This window comes from Lynx rufus, unplaced genomic scaffold, assembly GCF_022079265.1.
Source record: "Lynx rufus isolate CCGP_SWC_20201006 ecotype Redwood Valley unplaced genomic scaffold, mLynRuf1.p SCAF_13, whole genome shotgun sequence".
NCBI classification, from domain to species: Eukaryota; Metazoa; Chordata; class Mammalia; order Carnivora; family Felidae; genus Lynx; species Lynx rufus.
The window spans coordinates 589,230-615,481 of NW_025814827.1; the positions used below are offsets into that span (position 1 = coordinate 589,230).

Below are 26,252 nucleotides of genomic sequence, written 5' to 3' on the forward strand. Positions count from 1 at the left end.
AACCTAAATGTCCATCAACTGATGAATGGATAAAGAAGACGTGGTTTATATATACAATGGACTACTACTTGACAGTGAGAAAGAATGAAATATGGCCATTTGCAGCAACATGGATGGAACTGGAGGGTATTATGCTAAGTGAAGTAAGTCAGTCAGAGAAAGACAGATACCGTACGTTTTCACTCATATGCGGATCTTGAGAAACTTAACAGAAGACCATGGGGGAGGGGAAGGGGGAAAAAAGTTACAAACAGAGAGGGAGGGAAGCAAACCATAAAAGACTCTTAAATACAGATAACAAACTGAGAGTTGATGGGGGGTAGGGGAGGGGGCAAGTGGGTGATGGGCACTGACGAGGGCACTTGTTGGGATGAGCACTGGGTGTTGTATGGAAACCAATTGAACAATAAATTATATTTTTAAAAAATCAAATAAATAAATAAATAAATAAATAAATAAAATCCTATCTTCAAATTAATTTCTGCTTTTAAAATTCACCAAAAGTTATTATGTTGATTAATTATTTTCCTTGGGTACTCACCTGCATAAATAGTTCTCACAAATGTGTCAGGTGATTTGATTGCAATGATATCAGAAATTGGAGCAACATCAAGTTTGGCTGCTATTCTGGGCAAAAGGTTCTAAAAGCAAAATAAGCAGTAAATTACACACATACATAGTTATGGATGGCTATCAACTATCAACAATAACATTCTCTAAATGCATATTCTGTAGAAGTTTTAATTCAAGTATTTTATATTTCATATGCATCTTTAGACATACTACAACTTCAAGTACAACTTTTTGGATAGTCTTTATGATTAAGTAAGAGTCTTCCTCAAAAAATTGAAAATAGATCTAGCCTGTGACCCAGGAATAGCACTGCTAGGAATTTATCCAAGGGATACAGGAGTGCAGATGCATAGGGGCACTTGTGCCCCAATGTTTACAGCAGCACTTTCAACAATAGCCAAATTATGGAAAGAGCCTAAATGTCCATCAACTGATGAATGGATAAAGAAATTGTAGTTTATATACACAATGGAATACTACTTGGCAATGAGAAAGAATGAAATATGGCCTTTTGTAGCAATGTGGATGGAACTGGAGAGTGTTATGCTAAGTGAAATAAGTCATACAGAGAAAGACAGATACCATATGTTTTCACTCTTATGTGGATCCTGAGAAACTTAACAGAAGACCATGGGGAAGGGGAAGAGAAAAAAAAAGTTAGAGAGGGAGGGAGCCAAACCATAAGAGACTTAAAAACTGAGAATAAACTGAGGGTTGATGGAGGGGTCGGAGGGAGGGGCAAGTGGGTGATGGGCATTGAGGAGGGCACCTGTTGGGATGAGCACTGGGTGTTGTATGGAAACCAATTTGACAATAAATTTCATATTAAAAAAAAGATTAAGTAAGAGTCTACCATTACTCTAACTACATTAAGAGTTTTATGAGTTTTACAGTAATAAACCACCTTAACTCAGTAAGTTGAATTGTAAGATATGATATTCACTTTAATGAACATTACTCACAAAGTGTGACCCTTGTGGATTACTTAATTTAGATAAGATAGAAAAATATTTAGAGGAGTAATAAAATTCTCAAATACTGAAAAAGATTAGACATGTATATATTTAATGTATATGAAAGAAAAATTATCAAAGCAGACATTTTCACCTTTTTAAAAATCAATATTGCAATAAAAAAGATCAAAACTCACCTAAATACCCATCAATAAGGGATAGGTTTATAAATTATAGCTCATCCGTATAATGGAATCCTATGTAACCATATGAGAAAGGTGAAGCACAGCTGTATAATATGTACAGAAGCAACAAAAGTAATGTATATTCTTTTCCTTGTATATGCACAGAACATCTCTGGAATAGATATGTGTGATAACTTTGCCCTCACTAGCAGGGATCACTGGGAAAGCCGCGATTTCCCCAAAGTCTCAGTTACGTCACCTCACAAATAACAGGAAGGTAATTCCTAGCTTCTAGTCTAAAATTCTATGACTCTAGGGCTCTAAAACAGAGTTAGTTTGTGAAGACTGAATGTCCATACTTTCTAGACTCAAAGGTTTTCTTAGATGATAACATCATCTAAGTGTAATGAAAAAAGTGAAGCGCTGCTTTTATCACACAAATAGCTGAATTCTACACTGCTTTCTACACAGAGCTTATTCCAGGGCATCTCCTGAACTTGGTACATGAAACCATCTCCAGGAGGCAAACTCTCACTATAACAGTATTCAACTTTCTCTCAATTCCATCTCCAAACCGTCTTTGTTCTCTAAGAATTCTCCTGGGATTACCCACTTGCATGTAAAATTACACTACTTAATTGGCACTAACATGTGGTTAGTTTTAAAATAATTTTAATATACATACTATAATGATTCACGACTAAACTCAGAAGCACCCCCAGGGTAGAGGTTTTGTGTCTTCTATTCCTCTTGGGTCCCTACCCTACATCTGATAAGCAAGCAGTTCTATATATATTGATGCTAACAAGGGTTGACAGCCTAAGTCAATTTTCCTCCTGTCATATCTCCCAACAGGAAAGATTTTCTAACTTTCAGTTTATTTTTACCTTCATTACATAGCAGTTCTCCTTCAACCATGACAGAAGAGCCACTGAAAAGTACCACAGTTTATAAAACCACAATTAGAAAAATTAAGATCTCTTAGAAAATGAAGCATTTGGGAAAACAATTAAAATGCCATTAAATATACTTCTAACTTGGTAAATAAGTTTAGAAGATGCCTACTTTTAAAATAAATCAAGTTTGACAATATTTAAAGCCTGCTTCAGTAAGTAACTCTTCTTGAAATCACCTTCTTGGGGCACCTGGGTGGCTCAGTCGGTTAAGCGGCCGACTTCGGCTCAGGTCATGATCTCACGGTTCGTGAGTTCAAGCCCCGCGTCAGGCTCTGTGCTGACACCTCGGAGCCTGGAGCCTGCTTCGGATTCTGTGTCTCCCTCTCTCTCTGCCCCTCCCCTGCTCACGCTCTGTCTCTCTCTGTCTCAAAAATAAATTAAAAAAAAATTAAAAAAAAAAAAGAAATCACCTTTAACTGTTCAGGAAATACTATTGGAATACTGTTATCTGGTTGAGCAAATTCTATTACAAATGTTAGGCTGTGCAGACTGTATCTCTTTTTACAGTTTTAAACTTTCTAAATTGCTTGCATTTTAATACCTTTTGTACCTTCTTATCCCTGTTTTATTTAGCACATCTTGAAACAAAATTTATCATGGTGCTTAAAGGCTTTATGTTTCTCCAGATCTGATCTTTCATTTAAATGTCCTGACAGGGTAGATGTAAACAGATCTATCTCTACACTGTCCAAACAGGCTTGACCACATGATTTCAGGGGAAGAGATGAAACAACTGTCAGTGTTTTTTCATGTACAAAAGGATGACAGATTTTTAAATTCTAGCATACCAGTATGAAGTATGCAATCTCAAACCACAGTTGGTAAAGGACTATTACAGAGCAGACTGCTCAGCTTCATCTAATGGACTCTTTTTCATTCCAAACCCATTCAGAGGCTATACAGCACCAGCTACTATTATGTGACCCTTGTTCTCAAAACTCTCATATGTCGCAACACCACAATTAAGCTCAGACTATTAAAATCTAGCTAATTAGATGCAACGAATGCCCTTTTTTTGGTTTAATAATATTTTAGATGAACCGTCAACACAGAAACTCAAGACTCATGAAATCTGTTTAAATCATCTAGTACCAAATCAAAATCCTCAGATAGAATGGTCCACAAAGATCTTTTACTTCAATGCTCATCTGTAACAGTGGTGAGATGTCAATCCTGACTTAATCTTTTCCAGAGAAAGGGCAACCTACCACAGAGGAAACCCATTCTTTTTTTTTTAACATCTCTACTTGATAGATCTTAGACATCACTTGATCAAACTACACCATTTTACGTACAAGAAAAACAGACGTCAGGAAGGTAAAATGACTAGCCCAAGGTCATATATGTCTGTGGACTCATCTTACCTATCAATCACTAAACTCTATAAAAAAAAACCCTGAAAAATGTATGATAGTCTGCAATGTGATAACCTAATAAAAGAATAATTGTTTGTTAAACTTGTGTTTACATTGTAGGTGGAACATTGTTACTGCCTAGAAATTCTGTTAACCTTAAAAGAAAAAAATTAGTGAGTTCAAATTGATAATTCTAGAGGTTAAAAACAAACTACACCAATTTACATGAGTTATTCTGCAAGTTCTCTACATGGTTTGCAGTGATTCATGCCTAGAAGCAATGCTATACCACAGATTAATATTCACAAACACTATTCATTTCACAAGAAACAAGATCAGTATGTTGGGAGCTCACTGTTAATCACTCAACATGGTTATTTGATATAAGAGATTATATCTTATTCCTCAAACTAATATTTTAAAATCAATTACAACAGGGGCGCCTGGGTGGCTCAGGCAGTTAAGCGTCCAACTCTTGATTTCAGCTCAGGTCATGATCTCACGGTTCATGGGTTCGAGCCCCATGTTGGGCTCTGCTCTGGTGGTGTGGAGCCTGCTTGGAATTCTCTCTCTCTCTGCCCCTCCTGTGCTTTCTCTTTCTCTCTCTCAAAATAAATAAACTTTAAAATCAATTACACCAAAATTATGATAGTAAAAGAAAAAAAAGTCAAATCAAGACAGTTCAAAAAAGGAAATAAAAACAACCAAAAACTATATGAAAAGATGTTTGATCTTACTATCACAGAAATGCAAAAGTTACAAAATATAATTTTTCACCCATAAGATTGGGGGAAAATGTTAAAATGTATAATACCAAGTGCTGGCAAGACATCCTCTTAAGACAGCAATTTAGCAATATATATCAAAATTTTAAAAGCACACAGTCTTTGACCCAGCTATTTCACTTCTAAGCTCTATTCTAAATAAATAGCAGCACATGTATACAAAGATGTATGTACAGGGACATTTATTTACAGTAAGGCTTATAAATGCAAAAAATTAGAAGCAACCTAACTGTCCATCCTTAGCTAAATATTGAATATTATGCAGCCACAAAAAAATGAGACAGACATGAGCAAATATTTTCAGGACACATTCTTTTTTTTAAATTTTTTTTTTCAACGTTTTTTTATTTATTTTTGGGACAGAGAGAGACAGAGCATGAACGGGCGAGGGGCAGAGAGAGAGGGAGACACAGAATCGGAAACAGGCTCCAGGCTCTGAGCCATCAGCCCAGAGCCCGACGCGGGGCTCGAACCCACGGACCGCAAGATCGTGACCTGGCTGAAGTCGGACGCTTAACCGACTGCGCCACCCAGGTGCCCCCAGGACACATTCTTAAGTAAAAACCACCAGTCTCAAAATAATTCATGTTATATTATCTTAGGAGTAAAAGAAAAAAATTTGTACAGGTATTACAATTTCAAAATCCATAGCAGCAGGACTAAAAGAACGTACAATTGTTAACACCTGTACCTCTGAAGCGGGAAGAGGGAGTTGGGAAGAAAGGGAGACTTTGATACCTTGCTCTGCTCTGCATACTGCTCAGTACTACATGCACCCTCTATAATAAAAATGTATTTGTGTACAATTTATAATCTTTAAAAGTAAAACAAAAACTAAAAACAGCAGCTTATTAAGAATGGGATAAAAGGGAGCTAGAATACCCATGGCCACAGAGAGAGCAAGAACAACCCACTGACAAATTCTCTTGGGCTCCCACTTAGTTTCCCCCTTTTTTAAAACTTCATGCAGATAACTAACTGCCCGACAGCACATTCTTTCTTCAGACATATCACAATGCACATGATCAGATTATAGCTTTCTTTACCCTAAGGATGTTTTCAACTACCACACAGCCATTACCAAATCCCCCAAGTAGACAGAATTTGGCCTTTGTAAATATCTATCAGCCACCCAAATAAACCATTGCTTAAGATCGGTTACGACTACAATGACATTCACACACACACAGAGACAGTTCAACATTGTTTTTAAAGAAAAATAATTTTAAAAAATATCCTAGAGTTTTGTCCATGACAAAATTTGAAACTCTGGAAGTAGCATTCTAATAAATTATGACAAAATCTTGAAAGCACAGAGTTGTCTCTATGACAAAATTTGAAAAGGTGGAGGTGGCATTTTTATAGAAATTGTAACAAAGTCTTAAAAGAATACATTTTAGCAAAACTATTACCATATTAATTCAGAAAGCCAGGATTAGCTACCTAAACACAGTCTGTTGTACATTTCAAGCACAATGAAATCTAATAACCCTTCCAAATAATGACATCAGATTCCACATTCTCAATCTTCTCACCTTTCCAAAGGCAGATGCTCCAGCACAGATGTGTGTGTAATTGAACTGCTTCTGAGTTGCCAAAATTAACGGTGTCAGTTCCTCTAAGAATTAAACACATTTGATAAATACACTTCATAATGTTTTCATATTCTTATATTCAAGTATAATTTAGACATTGCACTTTTTCCAATGGAAAAATCTCACCTGGAAGGAGGCCTTTGTATGCATCATGCTGAGCAATCAGAACTTTTGCTACACCTGCTACTTTGCAGAGATCCTGTGCCACCTATAATTAAAAGAGTTTTTAATTATCCATCTAACAGAAAGATACAAATAGAGCCACCACTACAAATACCAACAGAGCATAAAATCTTAAGGGTCAACTATAGAAATTGTTCTTATTAGAAAAAGGGCGACTAGGGGCATCTGGGTGGCTCAGTCGGTTAAGCATCCGACCTCGGCTCAGGTCATGATCTCGCAGTCTATGAATTCGAGCCCTGCGTCAGGCTCTATGCTGACAGCTCAGAGCCTGGAGCCTGTTTTGGATTCTGTGTCTCCCTCACTCTCTACCTCTCCCCTGCACTCACTTGCTCTCTCTCTCTCTCAAAAATAAACAGTAAAAAAAAAAAAAAATTTTTTTTAATAGAGAAAGGGCAACTTAGGGGGAAAAAAGAAAACCCTTTAACAAAAAACAAAAACAAAAACAAAACTTAGGCCAACTGATCTTACTACCAACTGACCTTAAATAAAAATTCTTACTTTGAATAAGTATTATCTGGTAAGCCAAAATCAGCACAGCTCTCTATTCAAATTTAATTGTAGATTGTGCCCTTTACCTTTCACTCAATGTAAGTGTAAATTCATCATTTTAGAAATGGTGAAAATGAGGCAGTGCTTAGGTTCTCGGTCTGACACATACAGTAATAACACAGCCAATATATTTCAGACTCAGGGTTTCCTAGAGGTAAAGAACAGGACCTAACCACATTTGTTTACAGGACACTGTACTTTATTTGATAATAATAATTTCTGCTGTTAAAATTAGTGAATCTAGGCAATAGAAGAAGTCTTATATAATAGTCCATTGTCAACTACTGAGCTCCTGCCCACCTACATCTATTTATCTATGATGAAGCTAAATAATTTTTATTTTATTTCCTCATTTTTCCTGTGTGGAATCATAATTAAATTCTGGGAAAGCATAAAATTTTAACCACTCAGATTTCTTATATATAGAAGATAATTAGAATTCCCCCTTTTAATTATCTAATTACAGCCAAGACTGATTTCTGCTTTAGCAGAGACATAACAATCATATTATGGTCTTGTCTTCTTGTTTACTGATTCACTGATGAGTAGGCATAAAGAGCTATTCCTCTTGCCCCCATCAATGGAAGGTTAAGATTGCAACAATATTCACTGTTTTCAAGTTTGCAAGAGTACCTCTGCTGAGCCAAGAATTCACTGACAGATCACTGGCAGACTATCTTGTACTATCAAAATTATCTTTTTTACCAGCAAAAACTTCTGGCACTACACAGAAGAATCACTTGCTGCTTTTGATAGGTAGCTACAAAAAACTGAAATCTGCCTAGCCGTTAATGGAGTCTCTTTATGCAGATACTGATTATTTTTCTTTCAGATTAGAATGTGACAAAACAATAAGAATGTAACTAAAGAGAAGATTATTTCTGCTTTTTCTCAAAATAGTACAAATAAAATAGCATTTCAAATATTTAAAAAATAATATTAGAATAATTATTTAAAATCACAGCCAAAGAATCAAACCCAGAACTTGTATATCTAAAAGCAGGGTGGGGTGTGTGAGTGGCTCACTCAGTTGAGCATCCAACTCTTGATTTCAGTGCAGGTCATGATCCCAGGGTCATGGGATTGAGCCCTGCATCGGGCTCCGGGGTCCACACTGAGCGTGGAGCCTGCTTAAGATTCTTTCCCGTCTCCCAGTCCCTCTCCCCAGTTTGCGCTCTCTATAAAAAAAATAAACGAGGGGCGCCTGGGTGGCGCAGTCGGTTAAGCGTCCGACTTCAGCCAGGTCACGATCTCGCGGTCCGTGAGTTCGAGCCTCGCGTCAGGCTCTGGGCTGATGGCTCAGAGCCTGGAGCCTGTTTCCGATTCTGTGTCTCCCTCTCTCTCTGCCCCTCCCCCGTTCATGCTCTGTCTCTCTCTGTCCCAAAAATAAATAAACGTTGAAAAAAAAATTAAAAATAAATAAATAAATAAATAAATAAATAATAAAATAAAATAAAATAAAAAAAATAAACGAGTGAATGAATGAATGAATGAATGAATACAGGGCAACCAAAAAAGACAGCTTGGCCATTTTATCATACATTGTGGTCACTATCAAATAAATAAGATTCAACAGTTGTTAGCAGGATTTAGGCAAAGTAATCCACACAACTTAACCCTAAACCCGCAAGAATACATTCTTTCAAGATACTAATTTCATGTAAGAAATTAGACAAAAGTGACAGTAGTATTCTGAGCCTGCACTATATTACATGCTCTTCATCAATGTCATTTAATAAAAAAATAAATTAAATCCTCTAAAAAGAAACATGCTTTTTCCAGATTTCTTCCTCTGAGGTCCAAGTCCCCAACTGCACACTTGGTAACTTCTATACAGGATGGGAGTGAATTGGTGGCTCAACTTAAGTGAAGCATGATTTCAACTACACAGCTGCCCAGTGGTACAGAGCCTGCAAACCCTGTTACAGTACCTTTCCAGGGGTTAGTTTACAAAGCTATTATCTTATTTCAACAACAACAAAAACTAAGAACATCTTTTAGTCAGAGCTACAGTTTGAAAAGCATAGTAGTTCCATCTGAATTCTTATACCAATTAAAAATTAACACCTATGATACTTTGTCCAGATTTCCCACTTTCAGGAATTAAAAGCAATTAGCTAGTATATTCATCAATACAAAAAAGAGATCGGCTATTAACCTCTAAGGGGACTCAAATATTATCATTCTACTTGGTACCTGATGGCATATGATGGTGCCAGGAGAACTAAATCAAGTATTTTACCTCATTTCAAAAGACAAAATGCTTAGTGAGCAAACCTTTTAGTTCCTTTTTCACACGTAGTAATGATTGTGACATTGGCCATTTAATGAGGATTAGAGCCCAGTTTGGGTTACAGTCTTCAGCATAATTCTCTGTTGCCATCTTTCCCTGTCTCTTGATGGAGATTATATTTGCTATGGTTGACCTTAAAAATTTCTCACCTTGTCACATTTGGTTCCAGCTACTAAGCAAGACACTTCACCTCCAAGACGTTTGGCTGCAGTGATGGTATTTAATGTAACGGGTGCTAGAGTATCATTTGCATGCTCGGCTATCACCAGGGTACTCTGAAATCGTAACAATGAGGCCTAAAAGGAAAAAAAAGGTGAAAAAGAATATTGTAATGCAAACAGGGTTTTCAAAATTCTAATTATTAAGTATGTGTGCCTCAAAGAAAACTGTACACAAAACTCAGTTCTATAAAATACTTGCTCAATGGCAAAAATTAAACTATTTGTGTCTATCATTCTATTACTCATATTCTTAATTAAAACAGAAAATGCATTTGTATTCTACTGTTAGAAAAATTTAATTATTTCAAAACAACTTTCCCATTAATATATGTTTCTCAATACTGTATGTTCAATGAGAAACTGCTAAATACATCTAAATTTAAAATTCTTAAGTTGTACCGATTAATTATCAAACCAGGAATCAAACTACTACCAATTACACTCACTTGCAGCAAACTCCTAAAGATACAGTATATCTAGAAATAATGGGTTAGAACACTTACTAAAGTTGATTTCTATTGCTTCACGTAAAATGCATTCAATACCCAAATAACTAATAATGTAATGTCTTTAAATGCTACACAGTAATTCTGCTCAGGTTTCAACTGCTTGAACATGCTTCTGAACTCAAAAAAGAAGCTTGCAGACAGCATCTTGGAACCAACCAGTATCCACTTATATCTACTGTGGACTATCAAGAGATCAAGCTCATGGTCATCTGGAATAAATTCAAACACCAGGAACACAAAAATGAATAAGAATGCTCACTGTGCTCAAAGATTTTAAGGGAAATAAAACCTGTTACATACAGTTATTAGACAGTTTTTCAGTTAATGAAGCGATCCAAACTGCTGGAGGTTGCAGATCATGAAGCACAGAATCAAGGGTAAGAAAGGAACAAGCTTAGGTGTTCCTGTCTTGTGAAAACATAAGGAAGGGTACCACAGGTGTGACGAAGTCTAAGAAAATAAGAAAACTGTGGAATTATCCTTGTGAAAAATTGCAATGAGAAATGAGAAAAATAGGCACTGAAAATCAAATGGCATGGTTATATGGCTTAATTCAGCAATAATCTTTGATATGGAGTTGGAGTGAAGGAAGCATGGTATAAAATTTACATCCAGAGCTGGAAATTTACACAGGAGGGTATGAATGAAAGGCAGGGAGGCATAGGACTTACAATGCTCATTACACAATTAAATTTGGAAAATACTTATGTTTTCATTTACTATACTATAAATACCTATTGCCATATTTTAATACTTTTCCTTTTTATTGGTGTTAAGTATATGAGCATACCAGTTTAACCAGTTCTGTAATCTGTAAAAACAATGCAGGGGCGCCTGGCTGGCTCACTCAATGGAGTGTGCAAATCTTGATCTCAGGCCTGTGAGTTTGAATTCTACGTTGGGTGCAGAGATTACTTTAAATAAATAAATAAATAAATAAATAAATAAATAAATAAATAACACATTTTTTTAAAAAAATGCAGGGAAGACCATCCTCATAGCTAAATCTTTGCACTCATCCTCAACAAATGAGAGTTTGTTTCAGTCTGTAAAGACTCTTCTGATCAGAATCTGGCCAGACATGGGGCGCCTGGGTGGTTCAGTCAGTGAAGCATCTGACTTCGGCTCAGGTCATGATCTCGTGGTCGGTGGGTTCAAGCCTCACAGGCTCTATGCTGACAGTTCAGAGCCTGGAGTCTGCTTCAGATTCTGTGTCTCCCTCTCTCTGATCCTCCCCTACTCATGCTGTCTCTCTCTCTCTCTCAAAAACAAATAAAAACATTTAAAAAATTAAAAAAAAAAAAAAAAAAAAAAGAACCTGGCCAGACTTTAGCTTCTCTGCTTGCATAGAAGACTAAGCCAGATTCTGTGCAACTTTCCAACAGGGACCCTTCCTCCCCTAAGCTTTCTACCTTTACCAGTTCATCCTCAACCTTCTCAGTCCTCTAACCCCCTTTATCCTTGATGAACCAATCCCAGAGCTGGGGACCAGAGACTCTAGGGACATGACAGAGGAAGAAATCACTGCATTATGTATCATGGATGGCATTTCTTGTTTTTTTTTTTCCCTCCCTTTTTTTTTTTACTCAATGGAAGCAAGTAAAGGAGGGAAAATGAGACTTTTGTTGTTGCCAGATCGAGTACCTGCTTGTATAACGATAAAAAAAATTGCCTTCTTATAAGAAGTGGTTAAAGTTAAGGTTAGAAATATTTATGCAGATCTTATGATTCTTTTCTTATGACAAATTCCCACAAGTGTTAGATCAAGAGACAGGCACACTTTTAAGGCTTTTAATACTGGCACAAACTGTTCTCCAGAAAGTTGTGGCAATTCACAACAGTTCACAATTCTTGGGAGGGAATGAAAGTTCTTAGAAGGCAAATACCAGGCCTATTCAAAGAGTCTGCTACAATGTTTTTTGTTTTTTTTTTTTAATACACATCTGTAGAAATATATAGTACTTTTTCTTTTTTAATCAGAAGAGCACGGTATCTTGCAAAGAACTCTAATTAGAACTCAATGGCATAATTTATGATTTAAATCACATTTCACAAGAATTGCCAGTAACAAGCTACTTATTACCAATATATATCAGACACCATATTTTTGATTATGTTTCACACATCATTTACTATAAAAATTATGAGATTTCTATCACCATTTGAAGAATAAATCCAAGATTTGGTGGCAGAAGGCCCATAATTGCTATAAATTATAGTCCTATCATAAGATAAAGTAGGCCATCCTCCCAAGGAATCCTCAAGCTTTTTAGAACTCCTAGGGGGACACAGTATATTCTTTTAAAAAGACTATTCAAGGGGCGGCTGAGTGGCTCAGTCAGTTAGGCATCTGACCTCAGCTCAGGTCATGATCTCGCGATCCATGAGTTCAGGCCCCGCATCGGGCTCTGTGCTGATAGCTCAAAGCCTAGAACCTGCTTCGGATTCTGTGTCTCCCTCTCTCTGTTCCTCCCCTGCTCAGACTCTGTCTCTCTCTCTCTCTCTCTCAAAAATAAAAAAAATTTAAAAAGACTATTCAAAATTATAAGAGTAAACAACAACAAAAGAATGTATGTAAGAACACACTCAGTTCATTTGCCTTATCAATCTTTACTAAGTACTATATACATCACAAAGGCACTCTATATTACTTTTTTTTTTTAAGAGAGAGAGAGAGAGAGAGAGAGAGAGAGAGAGAGAGAGAGAGAAAGCAGGGGAGACAGAGAGAATCTTAAGCAGGCTCCATGCTCAGTGTTGAGCCCAACATGGGGCTCAATCCCACAATCATGATCTGAGCCAAAATCGAGTCAGACACTCAACTGACTGAGCCACCCAGAGCCCCAACACTCTATGTTACATTATCAATTGACTCCTTGTTATTATTTTTTTTAATACTAAGCTTCCTTCTAACTCAGTGTTCTACCTTCTATTCCTCAGATACCATGTAAAGAAAACCTATAGCACCTAAACATGGTTATATGGCTTAATACAGCAATAATAGTTGTGTTTAGCAGGAGAAATTGGCCTGTAGCCTTTAATATGTTATGCTGTAGGGTGCCTAGGGGGCTCATTTGGTTAAGTGTCTGACTCTTGATTTCAGCTCAGGTCGTAATCTCCTGGTTTGTGAGATCGAGCCCCACGTCAGGCTCTGCACTGACAGTGTGGAGCCTGCTAGGGATTCTCTTTCCCTTTCTCTGCTCCTTCCCTACTCACACTCTCTCTTTCTTAAAATAAATAGACTTAAAAAATCAGATTGTTTAAAAAATAAAAATAAAATGATACGCCTCAATCTAGAGCCCAGTTTCTTCACATGCAAATTGAGGGAGATGAACTAGATCAGAAGGTTTCAAACTACACTCCATATAAAGAAGCTAAGAGTTTCAGGGAGGCATCCCAGGAACCACCACATAGGATGAAGTGAGAAGTAGGCAAGCAGGGTTCCCAGAATGGCTCCTCGGCTTTGCTTTAACCGAATTAATTAAACCAAAATATATAGAGTTGACCCTTGAACAACATAGGGGTTAGGGCACTGACTCTGGTGCAGTCAAAGATATACATGTAACTTTTGACTCCCCCAAAACTAACAGCCTACTGTTGGACCAGAGCCTCCCCAATTACGTTAACAGTTGGTTAACCTGTATTTGGTATGTTATATGTATTACACACTGTATTCTTACACTAAAGCTAAAGAAAATATTAAGAAAATCATTAGAAAAGAAAATACATTACAGTACTATACAGTTATTTATCAAAAATTTTCACATACAAGTAGACCAGTGAGATTCAAACCCATATTGTTCAAGGGTCAACTATATATCTTAATTAAAACACATAACTCTATGATGTAGGTACTGTATTACCCTGACTTTATAGACAAGGAAAATGAAGCTTAGTGGCTACATAACTAAGAAAACAAAGCCAGCTTAAAAGTGCAAGTAGTCAGACTCCAGAATCTGAGTTTTTAATTACTAGCTCACATCAAAGTACCATCATTTTAAGCTGTCTTATATAGGTATTCCCCACTTTTCAAAAGTTCACATTATACCACTTCACTTTTATAAAACATCTTCCTGTTTCCACTAACCAAAAGAAATCCGAAGAGGATTTTCACTTTTATGAAAAAAAGGTGACAAGCAAAAATAGCCTTCAGCATTGGTTTTGCAGCAAGCTGTAACCCAAAGCATCACACATCCCAAAGCAGCAAGAATGGAACCATAAAGCTCCTTCCCTGGATATACACTCAGCATCAAGCCACCATAGCTTTGAACTGTGTGAGCATCTGTGATTTGTCTCAACTTACTCTGTGCATCCATTAGCAAGATGTGTCCTATGGTATCAGAAAAGCCTAAGAGATGGGGCGCCTGGGTGGCTCAGTCAGTTAAGCATCTGACTTCGGCTCAGGTCACAATCATGGGCTCAAGCCCTACTTTGGGCTCTGTGCTGACAGCTCAGAGCCTGGAACCCGCCTCGGATTCTGTGTCTCCCTCTCTCTCTCTGCCCCTCCCCAACTCGAGCTCTGTCTCAAAAATAAATAAACATTAAAAAAAAATTTTTTAAGCCTAAGAGAGATTATTTTTGGGGTCTGAAAATGCTTAAACATTTTTCTGTATAAATTAATGGCAATTGCTTGTTCACTTTATACCATTTCAGCTTATGAAAGGTTTCATAGGAAAGCTCTATTCTGCATAACAGGGGAAACATGTATATGGGTCATTCCTATAAGATTTCATTTAGTAAATACTTCCCTGTTTTAAAAACAGCACTGATCAAAAAGAAACAAACAAACAAATGATGTCAAAGCCCTCTTTTCCAGCTCTAAAAATTCCATAGCCCTAAAATCCAATTTTATATAGAAGAGTTGGATAGATACCACTAAAGATTCAAAAGGTACAGGTCCATTACCAAAAAGGTTTTTAAACAAAAGTTACATTTTATTATCTTATGATCCATTGCATCTGCATACTTAGGGCCCTATTTTTTTTTAACTTTTTTTAACGTTTATTTATTATTGAGAGACAGAGAGACACAGAGCATGAGCAGGGGAGGGGTAGAGAGAGGGAAGACACAGAATCTGAAGTAGGCTCCAGGCTCTGAGCTGTCAGCACGGAGTCGCGTGTGGGGTTGGAACTCACGAACTGTGAGATCATGTCCTGAGCCGAAGTCGGTTGCCTAACCAACTGAGCCACCCAGGTGCCCCAAAGGGCCCTATTTTTTATGGGGGAAAAGAAACCAAGTCCTTAAACATTAAAGATAAACTACCGAAATATTTAATTAGGTAACAGCCAAAAAAGGAATCTCAATCTCTTCAAAACACTGAAATTATAATTACTTAATGCATACTGCAGTCACGATAAATTCTGGGTCATTAACCTTATCTGGGCGCTCAAAACTGCCTGACAATATTACTATGATATCCATGTTGGCACTCTCACTGTCCATACAACCATTTCAAAGATTCCCCTCTGATGTTCTCAACTGCCAACAGTCTGCTCCCTACTCTCAGAAAAGCACCTCACTTCCTTATTCACAATGAAAACTGAAGCCATCAGAGGGGACCTGCTGCACTTTCCTGATATCCAACAAAAATTCCTGCCCCTGCCCTGTCAAAATAGAAGCTGCTACAGGTCCTAGATCTGGTATCTTTATCTGGACTTTAGATGCTGTCCTCTCAAATCTAGTCAAAGACTTTTTCTATAATCGCCTCTCAGTCATGTCTCCAACCTCTTTCATTTTCCAGGGCTCCTTCCCATCAACATGTAACATGTTCGAGGCTCTCCCAATTTTAAACAAGCCCAAAATTAAAAACCCACTAGCCCCACCTTCCACTCCAATTCTCTAATTCCTCAGCTCCCATTCATGCCTCAACTACATGCATTCTGGTTTATGTCCTCACTAAAATTACCAACAGATATGCGTCAGGCTTTACCTTACTTGTTCTCTCAGCATTATTTGAAATTATGGACTATTCCACTCTCATTTCCATGGCTTAATTTATAATTTACCACCTGTACATGAATCACATATATATTGGGGGAAGGAGGGAGAAAGAGATAACAAACCTTGCTAAGCGCCAGACCTACAATTAGGCTACATCTGCATATCCAACTGCTTAACGTGCCTGTCTCATCACTCTCCAACTCAGCAATTCAAATCTTAACTCATCTTTCCCCTGATATTCTAGCCTCTCACCATACTCCTCCAGAGTTCTTCAGGGGATGCACCACTCTCTAACAAGCTGCACAAACCATGATCTGAAACTCAGATCTGAGTTTTTTCTCAACCCTCACATCCAATAAACTGCCAATCATAACAATTCTGCCTTCTAAATACAGTATCTCCTAAATCTATTCACTTCTCCATCATCGGTGCCACCACCTAGTTAGTGCAGGCCATTATCCCTCTCCTATATCACCCCAACCATCTCCCAACCTAACTTTCTCCCCTTCAATCCATTCCTCTCAGTGAGCTTTCCATGACATAAATCTAGCCTGTTATTCCTCTGCTTAAAACACATTAATTGCTTCCTGTCTCCTTAGGATATGGTAAACTAGACTCCATGTTGGCTTATCAGGCATTTATTTTATGGTGTGATCTACCTCTCTAGCCATATATCCTCTCTCCGTTTATACCTTATTTTCAGATATTTGAACTTGCCTGCTCTCTCTGACCTCCAGCCTTCCCTCACATTGTTCCCTCTACCTAGAGGACCTCTTCCCTTCTTACCTGGTTAGTTTCCAATCATCCTTAAGTTTTCTGCTTAAATGCCAATCCTTCCAAGAAGCCTTAGTACAGAGCAGTGGTAAACATACAGGCTCTGGAGCCACCCTGCCTGGGTTTGAATTCCACCTCCACCATAACTTCTCTGTGTCTCAATTCCCTGATCATAAAATGGAGATGATAATAATAATAACCTCACAGAGTTGTTGTGAGGATTGAATTATTTGGAATAGTGGCTGGAACATAATAAATGCTCAATGAATGTTAGCTATACACAAAAGCTTTCTTTGGTTCTCCTTGGACTAGTTAACTTTGTCAGCACCAACACAGTACGCTGAATTGCCTCCCTTATAGCACTTATCACACTTGATTATACTAACTAGATTATTTTGTCTTCCCCACTTGATTTTGAGTACAGGGGCCATGTCTGATTTTCTTATCACTATAACCCTAGCTTCTACTTCAGTATCTAGCACAAAGGAAATATCCAATAAATGAACCGACCATTGATTTTAAAAACCTCTTCATCAGGGCACCTGGGTAGCTTAGTCAGTTAAGCATCTGACTCTTGATTTCTGGTCAGGTCATGATCTCACAGTTGTGAGATCAATCCCTGCATGGGGTGTATGCTAGACTTGAAGCCTGCTTAAGATTTTCTCTCTCCCTCTCCCTCTGTCCCTCCCCCACTCATGTTCTCCCTGTCTCTTAAAACAAAAAATGAGATGACAACCCAAAGACTGGGAGAAAAATATTTGCAAATGACATATCTGATAAAAAGATATCTAAAAGAACACAAAGAGCTCTTAAAAATTCAACAATAAGAAACAAATTGGTTTTGGGGCGCCTGGGTGGCTCAGTCGGTTAGGCGGCTGACTTCGGCTCAGGTCATGATCTCGCAGTCTGTGAGTTCGAGCCCCGTGTCGGGCTCTGTACTGACAGCTCAGAGCCTGGAGCCTGTTTCAGATTCTGTGTCTCCCTCTCTCTGACCCTCCCCGGTTCATGCTCTGTCTCTCTCTGTCTCAAAAATCAATAAATATTAAAAAAAAAAAACAAATTGGTTTTTATACATGGGCAAAATATCTGAACAGACACCTCACCCAGAAGATATATAAATGGTAAATAAGCACATATAAAGATGTTCAACATCATGTCTCACTAGGGAACTGCAAATTAAAACAAAAATGAGATACTACTGCATATACTATTAGAATAATGAAAATCCAGGGGTGCCTGGGTGGCTCAGTCAAGTTGGGCATCCGACTTCAGCTCAGGTCATGATCTCATGGTTCATGCGTTCGGGCCCCACGTCAAATTCGATGCTGACAGCTCAGAGCCTGGAGCCTGCTTCAGATTCTGTTTCTCCCTCTCTCTCTCTGCCCCTTCCCTGATCGTGATCTGGCTCTCTTTCTCTCTCTCAAAAATAAACATTAAAAAAAAAAAATTAGAATAGCAAAAATCCAAAACACTGACAATACCAAATGCTGGTGAGGATGTGGAGCAATAGGAACTCTGGGAGAAATTAAAAATTGTACAGCCACTTTGGAATATGGCAGTTTTTCACAAAACTAATATATTCTTGTCATACAATCCAACAGTCACATTCCTTAGTATTTACCCAAATGAGCTAAAAAATTACTTACACACAAAAACCTAAACATGGATGTCTATAGCAGCTTTATTCATAATTGCCAAAACTTGACAGCAACCAAAATGTCCTTCAGTAGGTAAATGGATAAATAAACTGTAATTCATCCAGAAAACAGAATATTCAGCACTTAAAAAAAAAAGTGCTATCAGGCCAAAAAAAAGGCTATATACTGTACAGTTTCACTCAGATGACATGCTGGAAAGGCAAAGCTATGGAGCCAGGGGGTGGGGGCAGGGAGGTAAGAGGGAAATAAGCAGAGCACAGTAGATTTTAGGGCATTGAAACCATTCTTTACAATACTATAATGATGTATACATACCACTGTACATTTGTCAAATGAATGTATAGAATCAAGTGGAACTAAAGTACCACTCTGGTGTAGGATGTTAATAGTGAGAGGCTAGGGAGGGGGTAGGGATGGGTGGGGAGTCATATATAGGAACTTTCTGTAGTTTCTCCTCAATTTTGCTCTGAGTCTAAAACTGCTCCCCCATATAGTCTTTTTTTTTCCAAATAAGTCTATTTTTTTAAAAATCTTCTGTTGCTTTAAAAAATCCTTTAAATACTTCTACTGTATACACTGAGCTATAGAAAGCAATTTTAAGACCTTTCTCCAAAGTTGCTCATCTGAGCCAGAGAAAATCTAAATGACTGTTGTCTTAATTCTCCCAAGAATGAACACAGACAGTTAGGACCATTCTAGATACATAGGTGAGTAAGTTAATTCACTGCATACAGTGGATGCTTTAGATGCTTGTTGCCACCTTACAATCATATCTTCCTTCTGTGGGTGTAAGTGTGGAAGAAGTTTTCCGGGGGGTACTCCTGGAAACAACATCTATGAGACATCAAGGAAACAGGACTGAGCAGTGGAAGAAGCTAAACCGGAACACTGTGATGCAGTCACAACAACACAGTTGATCTCACAAGGAGGCCTGAAGCTATGCAGGCCCTTCAGGGTCATACAGAATTGAAGGCAGGGTGCTACAGATATTCCTTTTCACGTGGTGTCATTACTCCAGACTATTTTTTCTTAATTTCCAGCGTTCCTTCAGCATGTTCCACCTTACCTTAGACAAAATTCACATGGACTTTCAATTTTGTTTTGTTTTGAACGATCAAACTGTTTCTAGTTTCTGTTTCTGTTTCTAGTTCAAGCCTGGAAACAATCCATATTAAAAACCAAGATATCTAATAAGAACACATACAATATGAACAGAATTAAAATACTAAATAAGTGATCTAAGATAGACAAAACTCAAAAATGATGTTTTTTGTCTAAAGAAAATCTTTTCCTCTTACTATTAATTCATCACTCAATAACAACTGTAAAGCACCTCAGTTTACAAAGAAATTTCAGATATCCTTTCAGAATTTCTCCAGCCCCCCAACTAGATTAATCCTGCCATTTTGTTCCCCAAATACCCTATACAACTTTCTGTTACAATGATTATACTTAAAATAATGTGTTCAATGTCTTTCTTCCCTTATCTATTCATACCATGTGGGCAAGAATTAGGTCTGTCTTGTTCTCCACTGTGAATTTAGTACCTACCTTTGTGCCTGGCACACAGCAGATATTCAATGAATGTTTAGTGACTAAATGAAGTTTCCCCAAAATGATAAAAAAAACTAAAAAGCAACTCTTTGTATCTCACTGGTAACTTAATTACCTAAGAACTTACATGTGTACCTACCAAGAACAGTATATAAACTTGTTAAATCACTACCCATCATGCTCTTAGAAAACTTACCAAGACTACTGACTAAAATTAGTTTAAGTAATAAAATGTGAGAAGTTTTCTTCTGTATACCAACTACATACCCTCATAGAGTTGACTGGCCTTTATGAGAGAGTATAATTTTTTAGGGCAGGGCTTAAAAGGGTTCCACCCTTTCAGAGACAAACTTCTTGAAAATGATATCTGTAAGCACCAACTACTGCCTCATCTCTCTGTCTCCTTTACTCACAGCAAACCGACTTTCATTTCCACCACAACACTGAATCCAATCTCTTCAAAGTCACTGACAACCTCGTTATGAGTAAGTCCAATGGAAATATTTTGGTCCTTCTCTTATTCAACCTTAACAATTATGACACTGCTTTTGATTTTTTCAGTCTTTTAGGAGCAACCAAGGAGATTTACTGCTTAAGAGTTCCTGCTGAACATAGACAAACTCTATGTTCATGTAGTAAAATACCACAAGTCTTAGAAGAAAAAAAAGGTAGAATCTAACTCCCTTACAAACCCACTCAAAACCTAAAGTAGTAAGAATAATTTAGCGTAGGGGCACCTGGGTGGCTCAGTCAGTTGAGCGTCCGACTTCGGCTCAGGTCATGATATCACGGTCTGTGGGTTCAAGCCCGGCATTGGGCTCTGTGCTGACAGCTCAGAGCCTGGAGCCTGTTTCTGATCCTGTGTCTCCGTCTCTCTCTGTCCCTCCTCCACTCTCACTTTGTCTCACTCTGTCTCTCAAAAATAAATAAATGTAAAAAAAAAAAAATGTTTTTAAATAATAACTTAGCCTACTACCCCCCCCCCACCATCTTTGCAAACTAAGTGGGATATGGGTAAGGGGAAGGAGAATGTGAGGGTCTTTTTACTTCTTAACTCAAAAATAAAAAGGCATGAGGGGCACCTGGGTGGCTCAGTTGGTTACATGTCCAACTTCAGCTCAGGGTGTGATCTCGTTGTCCGTGAGTTCGGGCCCCGTGTCGGGCTCTGTGCTGACAGCGCAGAGCCTGGAACCTGTTTCAGATTCTGTGTCTCCCTCTCTCTCTCTGACCCTCCCCCATTCATGCTCTGTCTCTCTCTGTCTCAAAAATAAATAAACGTTAAAAAAATAATAAATTAAAAAAAGGCATGAATAATCTATAAAATCTTTATAGATTTATAGTTCTTTATAGTTAGTTCTTTATATAAAGGATCTTTATAGTTCTAATGCAAAAGATAAATAATATATAATTAAAGTCAACTATCCCTATTTTAACATACATTTTGTAATAATAAAATGTATATTACATTTCTGTACTTAAATAACTTACTTTAACCTCTTTAGTAATAAAATATGATAGTTTTTAATCATGACTAGAAATGTCATATGACATTGATTATAATATTAAAAACACACTCAATTTACTTCACTTTTAAAACAGACAAGACCCTTGGTAGACACATTGGCAAGCAGCATAATTTTATGGAATTCACCTTATACAATAAATCTTTTAGAACTCCATCAAAATTGGCTCTCTTTCTTCTTTCAAAAGAAATTAAAATTTGCATGCAAATTATAGAGTTCAATCTCATTTGTCAATGCTAGGCCATGGACTCTGAAAAATGTCATGTTCCTTCATACCAGTTTCATAGCTTCTGAATCATGATTGTTATGCCTTCCATCTAGTAATGAATACAAAAACAGGACACTCAATTGACCTTGAGAAGTGTTGCTTCACTCTCCACATAAAGTATTTCTCTGGTATCTTATTAGTCAACAAATCAATTTCAAATGCAAATGAATATAAAATAATACTCATAATTCAGATTAACTTCCTTGCAAGAATGTTAATTGCAAATGCCTACCTATTCCCCTCTTTTTTTTTCCCTACCTATTTCCCTCTTAATGTGTTCTCTAAGCTCCTTATTGCAGATGTAAAATACCACCTTCATTAAACAGATGACATTGAGGAGCCCCCGAAAGATGAAGGAATTTGCTCAAGGGCACAAATCAGGTCAACACTGGAAAGAGAACTTGAATACCAAATGCAAGTCATTTGACTTACATTCTAACAATTTAAGGCATCCCCCGCCCCTTTTTTAATTCCAGTAACAAACAGGGTCATCTGGGTGGCTCAGTTGGTTAAGCTTTCAGCTCTTGATTTAGGCTTAGGTCATGATCCCATGGTCATGGGATCGCACCCCATATCAGGCTCCACACTGAGTGTAGAGCCTGCTTGAAGTTTCATTCTTTGTCCCTCCCTCTCTGTCCCTCCCCACCTCTCAAAATAAATAAACATTAAAAAAATTTTAATTGCAGTAAAAAAACATAACATTTATCATATTAATCATTTTTAAGGGTATAGTTAGCTTTATACACATTGTTAACAGTTTAAGATAATCTTTTTTTTTTTTTTAATTTTTTTTTTTCAACATTTTTTATTTATTTTTGGGACAGAGAGAGACAGAGCATGAATGGGGGAGGGGCAGAGAGAGAGGGAGACACAGAATCGGAAACAGGCTCCAGGCTCCGAGCCATCAGCCCAGAGCCCGACGCGGGGCTCGAACTCACGGACTTCGAGATCGTGACCTGGCTGAAGTCGGACGCTTAACCGACTGCGCCACCCAGGCGCCCCAAGATAATCTTTTAATAGATTAACTTTATTAGTAAAAATATAGTTTTGTGGAAAAATATCTTCCAAAAAAACTCATGGTTGGCTACAGAACTATTTTTTTTTTTTAATTCCAAGAGTACAGATTTCACAAAAGCTATGTGACTTTATGACATTGTAAGTAAACAGAAGCATAAGTAAACAGAAGTCCCATGAAGGGACTCCCACTTTAGAAATACAAGACAACTTAAAAGCATCAAAAAATGTAAGAGTAGTAATGGATTATAACCTACTAAATAAAGGATCCATGATAAATACAAAAATAAGCAAGAAGAAAATATTCTTCCTTATAACAGAATATAATAAATGTAGAAGGAATCATGGAATTAGAAAAATTACCATTTTACATCATAGTAATATCTCAACATCAACAGGTGATGAGAAACAGGAGACTCACATAATCTCAACGTATCTAATTTTAACAAATTGTTAAAAATCACAAAGGGAGAAGTAGTAACTTGAGAGTGGAAAAACTTGGTGAACAAAACTTTATGCAAGTAATTAAAGTCAACGTCACCAATGAGATAAATTAACATCATGAGCCGCCCGACACGATGCACTGAAAACACAGTATCACTTCTGTGATACTCCTGCCAAAATCTAATCATGAGGAAACACCAGACAAACCTAAATAGAGACAGTCAACAACAACAAAAAAGGCCTGTACTCTTCAAAAATGTCAATGCCATCAAAGCCAAAGAAAGGCTGAGGAGCTTTTCTAACAAAGACTAAAGATACAAGAACTAAATGTAAGGCATGATTCTCAAGGACCCTAGACCAAATTGCCAGAAAAACTGTTAAAAATGATATTAATATGACAATTGGCAATGTTTGCATGTCTGCAGATTAGACAACAGTATTTTATCGTTGTTAAAACTGCCTGACGTTGCCAATTTTACCATGGAAATGAAAGGTGAACCTTCTTGTTTTTAGAAAATACACACTGACTTACTTGGGAATAAGTGGTATATCTGCAACATATTCTCAAGTAGTCCAGAAAAATAATAGTAAGTATATATGAAAAGAGATAAAGCAAATATGTCAAACTGTTAATGCTGGTGAAACTGAAAGGATTTTGAGAATTATGTGCACTATTCTTATAACTTTTCTCTAAGTCTTAAATTATTTCAAAATTTAAAAAGTTAAATATGTATGTGTATGTATGGATCCATTTTAGAAGTGTTCCCACCACTTCCTTAGATTCTTGAAATTCAACTCTGAAGCATTCTTATGACTTTAGAGCAACTACTCTATTTAGCTTGACTTCAAATTCTCAAAATAAGGCAAGGTCAAACTCTTTGGCAAACCACAATAAAGATTTGGAAATACCATGTATGCACACTGGCAAACTGTGTTGACAAGAAGAATCACTTAAGCTAATCATTCCATTTTTTCCATGAGATCTACAAAACATCTGAGTCCTAAATTGCCCCCACTAAAATTATTTCACTTATGCCAGACTCCTAACTTGTCCACAAAACTACCTTCTAATTACTGCATAGCTATTTTTCTGCCAGTCTGGCTCTGATACCTGGAGTTTTCCCAAATTCACAACTGTAACTTGTTTATGTCTAGATCTTCTGAGGAAAAAAAAATCTCCTGGGAGAAAACTGAACAGCGACCTGAAGGATGGGGATTTGAACTTTTTCACAGAGTAGAGGGGCATGCAGGATTTTTCTTTTCTTTTCTTTTTCTTTTTTTTTTAAATGAAACAAAGAATACACAAGAAAAGAGCCTACAGACATCTAGGAATATTGCCAACTATGTCTCAGGGAGAAAAATCCCAGTGGTGGATGTGAAAATATGCATGCATAAAACAAACTATAGAAAAAGTAAAAAAACGTCCATAAAGTTTCTGACCCAATTTAGCAATCTTGTTTTTCACTTAACCTAACCGTAACTTAGAAAACTTACAGAACCCACAATAATAAATTGTTACTTGACTTGTAATCAGTCAACCTCCAAATACGGTTGTCCCCATAGCATAAAGACAAAAATATATTTTCTGTCAGTGTTTCTCACGAGAGAAGAGAAAAATGTGGTAAACTCTTGATTTGTCACTAAGGAAAGCACCAAAAACTTACCATTACCAATAGTTCCCTGGCTATTTAACCAACAATCTACTGTATAAAAAGACGCCTGCCTTATAAAACTGGCTAAAGCTGTGAAACTGGATGACTGACTTTACGCTACAATCCCCTAAACTCAGCACTGCCCCATAAATCAGAGAGCAGAGCAAGTTCTTAAAACACCGCCCTTACCCCGGAGCCCCCCAGCACTTGGCTGTGAGTGGATTCCAGCAGCCCCTACGCGCCCAGAGAAAATGTTTTAATTCTTCCAGAAATGTTGGCTTCCAGGTGAATTCAGGTTTTAAACTCTTTCCAAGAGGCCATCCCAGCAGCGACATTTTCCTTCCTCAGGTAAAGATTCCCGGGACGCAGCTGCCCACTCGCCGCCAAACTGGAGAACCTGGCGGCCTGGCAGAATACGGAGTAAATCCGGAAGGTTCAAGAGGGGCTGGGAAACAGAAGCGCGGCTTCATACTCTGGGTCACCCTGACCTCTGACATCGGCCACCCCGCGGTCCACCGGGAAGGAGTCAAGGGCAGACCCTAGAACTTCGGGCCTGAGCCACAGACCGTGCTGGGCCTGCCTGCGTTAAGGCTGGTCAGGTCTGTGGAAGACTATGACCTTCGCCAAGGCACTCACAGGGGCAGTACACTGAGGATGGGCCGTCATCGGGCTCTGCCTTTCCCTCCAGGACTCACCGCCCGCCGGAGCTGGCCTGGAGCCGCCGCTCGGAACATGGTCTCTATTCCCGTCCGCCTAAAAGCAACGTCAGTCTCACGGCCCCCGGTAGCCTAACCAAGCAGCACCGCCTCTGCGAGTCACTGTAACGCTCGCGAGACGCGCTAACGAGAGCGGAAACGGCTCAAGGGAAGAGCGAGAGCTCACGGTTTCTGTCTGCCCATTGGGCAGTCGCGCAACCAACGGGGTTCGCGGAAAGTTAGGGACTGGGCTTGGAAGTAGGGCAAAGGTGAGGCTCGGGTGAAGTGCAGCGGCTGAATGGCTGGCGGAGCTGGTGAACTACCAGCGACAGTGGTGGCCCAGAATGCCTCTCAGCCCCACAGTGGGCAACGTTCTGAAAGTGAACTTTCACCCTGAGCTGATGACGTCAGTCTCCTGGCTGCCAGCCCTCTGGATGAAGTCCCCCCCCCCCCCAGTTATTCTTTTGTTTGCTTTTTTATTCACGCATGTCAACGCTCCACCTGTAACGTGCTAAACACATTTTCCAGGTCAGGGGAATATAATAAAAGGATGCATAAGAAGTTGACCTCACCAGA

The 26,252-nt window shown here is 38.1% G+C and overlaps 1 protein-coding gene across 2 annotated transcripts in view; it reads right to left on the reverse strand.

The window, feature by feature from the left end:
- Positions 1 to 25,798, reverse strand: part of ETFA (electron transfer flavoprotein subunit alpha) — a 78,208-nt gene extending 52,410 nt beyond the window's left edge. Inside the window, exons 1-5 of one of the 2 annotated variants that reach the window (XM_047074738.1) lie at positions 25,677 to 25,798; positions 9,577 to 9,723; positions 6,529 to 6,610; positions 6,343 to 6,425; positions 542 to 641 (exon numbers count right to left, since the gene is read on the reverse strand). In XM_047074738.1, the coding sequence (XP_046930694.1) occupies positions 542 to 641; positions 6,343 to 6,425; positions 6,529 to 6,610; positions 9,577 to 9,723; positions 25,677 to 25,715 (451 nt within the window). In that variant the 5' untranslated portion in view covers positions 25,716 to 25,798. Of the gene's footprint in view, positions 1 to 541; positions 642 to 6,342; positions 6,426 to 6,528; positions 6,611 to 9,576; positions 9,724 to 25,617 lie in introns of both variants that reach the window. The other variant, XM_047074739.1, reaches the window with a different exon arrangement.
- Positions 25,799 to 26,252: the final 454 nt, after the last annotated feature.